Source organism: Sparus aurata, chromosome 1 (assembly GCF_900880675.1).
Source record: "Sparus aurata chromosome 1, fSpaAur1.1, whole genome shotgun sequence".
NCBI lineage: Eukaryota > Metazoa > Chordata > Actinopteri > Spariformes > Sparidae > Sparus > Sparus aurata.
The window spans coordinates 3,366,919-3,373,102 of record NC_044187.1 but is presented as its reverse complement, the minus strand read 5'-3'; the positions used below and the strand labels follow the sequence as shown (position 1 = coordinate 3,373,102).

Here is a 6,184-nt window from a genome sequence, read left to right as displayed (position 1 = left end):
GTTTACACAGGATGCGTTCAGGCACAGCACTGAGTGTCGGTCATCTGAGTTTCAGCAGCAATCTGAGACTCACACAACCAGCGTAGTCACACATGTAAACTTAAAGACGTGCTTTGATGTAGTGTGTCTCTGTAGTGTGTAGAGTAGAGTCTTTACAGAAACAACTGTGACGACTGAGTGATTAAATATAAATGTTCTGTTCCGTCTGACGTGAGCGAGACAAGAAATAAACAGTAAACATGGCGTCATATTTGTCTCTGAGACGAGGCGACTCTTCACACCGTCGCTCTTCAAACAAACTGAATGAAAGACAGAACTCAGCTGAACGTAACTGAAGCACGGACAGCGAATCAGAACGTAGATCCACCTGATCCGGACCGAACCCGTCCTGGATCTGTTCTGGTCCTTTAACTGATCCAACTACTACAGAACAGAGACGAGCTCCAGACCCAGAAACCAGATCTGAGAACAGAGAACATTCAGGCTAAAGCCAAGTATTTATCCACACACACACACACACACACACACACACACGCAGCGTTCCCAGAATACCCCGAGCACACTGAAGGTTAGCTCTAAGAATAGTGTGACCGCCGCAGCATTTAAAGTCCAGTTTCAGGGCGGAGACACATTGACATTTGTCTCCACGCGTCACTCCTCGTCCTCTGACATCAGACTTTGTCTTTACAACGAGACGACCAACACGTCTTAAATTAACTAAACAGGTGAATTAACACGTCACTCAGCTTTTATTCAATCATTCAATCTTTATTTATATTCCAGAGATCACTGTCGCACAACAAAGAGGCAATTAAAAGCTTTTGATAGATATATTAAGATTAAATTGAATTTAAATGTAAAATAAGTGATCAGCGTGTCTGCAGATCAATAAAAGCCTTAAACATTGTTTTTCGAGGCCACTAATATTTTATAGAAGTTCATTTTTATGCTGCAAATCTTTAAACCTAACACAGTCTTTTTCTTTCTGTACACACCCCCTTTAAACCTTTATTTTGGTTTAAAGGACTAGTTCACCCAAATCACAAAGACAGAGGATCATTTTCACTTTTCCCCCGGTGACTTCAGGCCACGTAGATGATTCTGAATTCACTGGTTTTCAGTCCTGAGGTTTATATTGGGATCAATACATCACATGTTTCTGTTCATTCACTTTTATCCAATGAGGTGCCATGAGGGACACAGGAAGGGGCGGGGCTTCAGCTCTCTGTGAGGTGATTTATAGTAAACCTACAATATAAATCATCAGTTTGAGGTAAATCTTCAATGATCTGAGAATATTGGACAGTTTGCACAGTGAACCTGCCACACAAGAAACATGTTGCATGTTAAACTTCAGTGTTTCAGGTGTTTTGTCCCCTCGGAGGATGAAGTTTAATGTTTTATTGTGGTGTAAACAACAAATCTGTCAGCTGACGTGAAGTGAAACGATGTCACCGGGCTGAATGTGAAAGTGAGTCTCACACTACTGAAGACGTCTGCAGATGTTACTACAGTCGGTCAGCAGGACGTCACTACACTTCCTGTTGGAGAGCTACGACACCAGCTGATTACACAACACACACACACACACACACACACACACACACACACACGGTCCATAAATACACTTTCTGTGGTCATGTGTTGCTGACGAGGTCTTAAAGGTCGGAGGTCGTCGGCTCACACAGATCCAGTTCCACTTTGTTTCCACGTTTATTTTCTTCGGGTCCGGTTTCATTTCGTTGGTTTGATTCTGGATCGTGACGCTCGTCTCACTCTGCTGTGGTTGAATCATTTAAAGGAGCAGTCCCACATTTTCAGATGGAAATGAGTGACGACATTTTCCCCACAAGTTGACTGTTGATCGGTTTCCTTCACGTCACGATACGTACCTCTGTTGTCCCTGAAATAATGTTGATAAAAAACAGGAAGAGTTTTAAATCAAGTCTGCAGCTGCTTCAGTTGTTTGGCAGAATGCTGCAGCGATGTTTTACTGTGAAGCTCCACAACTGTTCTTCACCTGACTTTACATCAGCATGTAGACGAGCTGTCTGTGTTTTATTTGAATAACACTGACTGATTGTGCGTCTCAGATTCAGCCCTACGACAAGATCAGAGCGAAGGGTCTCCCTGACAACATCGCCGCCAGCCTCAACAAGCTCGCCGTGGTCAAACTGAACGGCGGTCTGGGAACCAGCATGGGCTGCAAGGGCCCCAAGAGTCTGATCAGCGTCCGCAACGAGAACACCTTCCTGGACCTGACCGTGCAGCAGATCGAGGTAGAGACGATGAGAGCGAGCGGCCGCGAGGCTCCGAGGTTCTGAACTCAACTCTTACTGTCCCGCTTTGTGTTTCAGCACCTGAACAAAGCGTTCCACGCCGACGTGCCGCTCGTCCTCATGAACTCCTTCAACACCGACGAAGACACCAAGAAGATCCTGCAGAAGTACAAACACCACCAAGTCAACATCCACACCTTCAACCAGAGCAGGTAACACACACACACACACGCACACGCACACACACACACACACACACAGTTTATAAACTTTGTTATTAACATTAATACTTTCTGCTCCTGACTGTTAAACCAAACTCCATTCAAAAAAGCAGGTATTTTATGGTTGTGTCTCATTTTTCACAGTAAAAACTTGAGTTACATCACAAAGACTCTTTTCTGTCTCATTTTAATCTAAATTTAAATCAGCCATTATGTCATTAACTAACTGATGAAGAGTGGATGAGTTGTGTTTCTTCTGTTACTGTCCATCGTTCTGTGGGGAAGTAAACAAAATTAAAAGCTGTTTTTGTTGGTTGACGTTCATGTTTTATGCAGTTTGCTCTTCATTATTTCAAGTAATGTCTATGAGCAGCTAACAGTGTTTGAGTTGTTCTCGTGTAACATCTGTTCTGACTGACCAGCGATCAACCGTCGTCCTCGCAGGTATCCGAGGATCAACAAGGAGTCCCTGCTGCCGATAGCTAAGAACATGGGGATGAGCGGCGAGAACGCGGATGCCTGGTACCCGCCGGGTCACGGAGACGTCTACGCCAGCTTCTCCAACTCGGGGCTGCTGGACAAACTCATCGCTGAGGGGAAGGAGTACATCTTCGTGTCCAACATCGACAACCTGGGCGCCACCGTCGACCTCTTCATCCTGCACCACCTGATGAGCCAGCCGGCCGACCGCCGCTGCGAGTTCATCATGGAGGTCACCGACAAGACCAGAGCCGACGTCAAGGTCCGAGCGCCTCACTGCAACACGGAGGGACGCGGGTTTCATTTAACGTGTGACGGCGTCTGATCGCTTCCTGTTTCCTCTCCGCAGGGCGGCACGCTGATCCAGTACGAGGATCACCTGAGGCTGCTGGAGATCGCCCAGGTCCCCAAGGCTCACGTCGACGAGTTCAAGTCCGTCACCAAGTTCAAGATCTTCAACACCAACAACCTGTGGATCTCTCTGCCCGCCATGAAGAGGCTGCAGGAGAAGAACGCCATGGACCTGGAGATCATCGTCAACCCGAAGGTGACCCACACTCCACTTGTGTAACGATAAAAGCTTTCTACAGACGTGACTGTCCTGCTTTTTAGTCAGTATTGGACCAGTTACGTAATATTTCCATGAAGGTGTCTGTTTTATCATTGAAACTTAAGAAAATGTATCCGAAGCTTTGGTTTCCTACTCTAACCGAACCCCTGAATGTCTCCGCAGACGCTGGACGGCGGTCTGAACGTCATCCAGCTGGAGACGGCCGTGGGCGCCGCCATCAAGAGCTTCAACAACGCCATGGGCGTGAACGTTCCCCGCAGCCGCTTCCTGCCGGTGAAGACGTCGTCCGACCTGCTGCTGGTGATGTCCAACCTGTACAGCCTGGACGCCGGCTCGCTCACCATGAGCAAGAAGAGGGAGTTCCCCACCACGCCGCACGTCAAGCTGGGCAGCTCCTTCACCAAGGTCGGCGCCAAACTGACCGAGCCACATTTAAACAGTTTGTTTATCAGCTTCTTTCATACTGAAGCCAAAAGAAGACACACTTAAATCAACTAACTGACTGATAGAAAACTTCTTGGCAACTATTTTTGTAAGCAGCAATTTTTTTTCATCTTCAGACAACAAGATGATTTCATCACATCAAACAGGATTTTTATCTGAAACAACCTTTAATTTTCCACCATAAGATGTAAATACTTCATTATTTGCCTTGATATCATCAGATATCAGCATTTAAAATATTCCAGTTCTTTTATACGTCATCAGCTGTAAAAACTACAAATGTAAAGTTTAAATATCGTCGTGCAGAACTCATCAGAAGTGTTTTCAGGACTGACTCAGTTTTGTGTCGTTGGTTCTGCAGGTTCAGGAGTTTCTGGCTCGGTTCGAGAGCATCCCGGACATGTTGGAGCTCGACCACCTCACGGTGTCGGGAGACGTCACCTTCGGGAAGAACGTCTCTCTGAAGGTAACCAGCGTTTCCATCCACGGACCGCTGATGTTTCACAGCCGAGTCTGTAAAGGAACAGTTCAAACTAAATGTAGCTCCAGTCCTCCTCAAAAGAAGAAGAGGACTTTATATCATCAGGAGGAGGAGAGGAGGACTGGGTTTTACATTTTTCGGGTGAACTGTTCCTTTAAAAGGAGAGATTTAAAGGGCAGGAACACAACATTTCCCGTCTTGAAACAGTCAGCTCACGTGAACGCTGACGTAAAGTTGACCTGAGGCCTCTTTTCTGTGTTTTTACAGGGAACCGTCATCATCATAGCCAATCACGGCGACCGGATCGACATCCCTGCCGGAGCGATGCTGGAGAACAAGATCGTTTCAGGAAACCTGCGGATCCTCGACCACTGAGGCATTCTGGGAAACTTCCTCCACACGCGAGCAAAGAAGCCATTTGCACCTCGTTGAGACTTTGAGAGAAAAAGGTTCTTCTTCTCTTCACCGATGAAACCGCTCGTTTCTGTCCGCTGTCAGTGTGAAGTCAGCCTGAAAGGTCAAAGCTCCTCAAGCTCCTCCTCCTCCTCCTCCTCCTCTTCGTCCTCCTCCTCCTCCTCTTCGTCATCCTCGTCCTCCTCCTCCTCCTCGTCCTCCTCGTCCTCCTCCTCTTCGTCCTCCTCCTCCTCTTCGTCCTCCTCCTCCTCCTCTTCGTCATCCTCGTCCTCCTCCTCCTCCTCGTCCTCCTCGTCCTCCCCGCAGACGTTCAGATCATCAGGAAGCTTCTCAGGAGGAAACTCTCCGTTACTGCCGACCGCTCGTCTTCTTCTGCTGTCTATTAAAAAGTGCAATATGGGCGAACGAGTGTCGTGTGTTTACTGAGAGGGAATTTTATAGCTGCAGTTATTTTCAGTGTTGATTAACCTGCAGGATGTTTTCATCACTTCAACACTTTGTGTAAAAACCTTCTAAGTATTTCAGTTTGGTGTCCAGTCGTTTATTAGAGGAAGAATCCAGCTGGACTTTAAAAAAGGTTTAAAACAAAACGTGGTGATTTCTTCTTCGTGTGTTGATCCAACAGGATGTCTCGTGCTTTTTCATTTGTTCGCTGTAAAACATGACGTTGAGTTCTCGTTGCTGCTGGTTTCATTCACATCAAGCACAAAGTCAGAATTATACATTTAATTCTGACTCTCGTGTTGTTTAATCATCAGGAAGGATTTCTGAGTTTCCAAACTTTCAGAGAGTTTTAGATCACAGAACATGTTTCACATCAAACACATTAAAACAGATGTGACATCAGTTGGATTTTTCCTCTGAACTCCGACTGGATGTCGAGTTTAAATCCTTTGAGTCTGTTTTTGTATTTTAGTTTGCATTAATTTAACTTCTGTTCATTAATTACCAGTTGTTATATCTTTGCTGCTGGCTTCCTGAATCAGTTCTGCACATGCTCAGTACAACTGACTAGTCCAACGTAGAGGGGACTGAAGACGCTCATGATGGATCTAGAATTAAGACAATATTTTAAAAACAAACAAACAAAAGAACAAAATAAAAAAATCAGCGAAAGGATAATGAACCAGAAGTTTGAGGTGTTTTATGGGGTTCTTGGTTACCTGAGGCTGAAGATCATCTGATGGTCGATCCTCCTCTGAGTGTAACATTAACTGAAGACTCCATATTATTAGATACAAAGTCATAATCATAATTTGATATCATAATTGCATTTTTAGTCATTTCTATTTTT

The 6,184-nt window shown here is 45.5% G+C and overlaps 1 protein-coding gene across 2 annotated transcripts in view; it reads left to right on the top strand.

The window, feature by feature from the left end:
- LOC115582759 (UTP--glucose-1-phosphate uridylyltransferase-like) overlaps nt 1–5,061 on the top strand; it is a 14,832-nt gene extending 9,771 nt beyond the window's left edge. Inside the window, exons 4-10 of one of the 2 annotated variants that reach the window (XM_030418948.1) lie at nt 2,094–2,279; nt 2,358–2,491; nt 2,945–3,242; nt 3,330–3,527; nt 3,714–3,956; nt 4,357–4,461; nt 4,744–5,061. In XM_030418948.1, coding sequence (XP_030274808.1) covers nt 2,094–2,279; nt 2,358–2,491; nt 2,945–3,242; nt 3,330–3,527; nt 3,714–3,956; nt 4,357–4,461; nt 4,744–4,851 — 1,272 coding nt within the window. In that variant the 3' untranslated portion in view covers nt 4,852–5,061. The remainder of the gene's footprint in view (nt 1–2,093; nt 2,280–2,357; nt 2,492–2,944; nt 3,243–3,329; nt 3,528–3,713; nt 3,957–4,356; nt 4,462–4,743) is intronic. The other variant, XM_030418954.1, reaches the window with a different exon arrangement.
- Nucleotides 5,062–6,184: the final 1,123 nt, after the last annotated feature.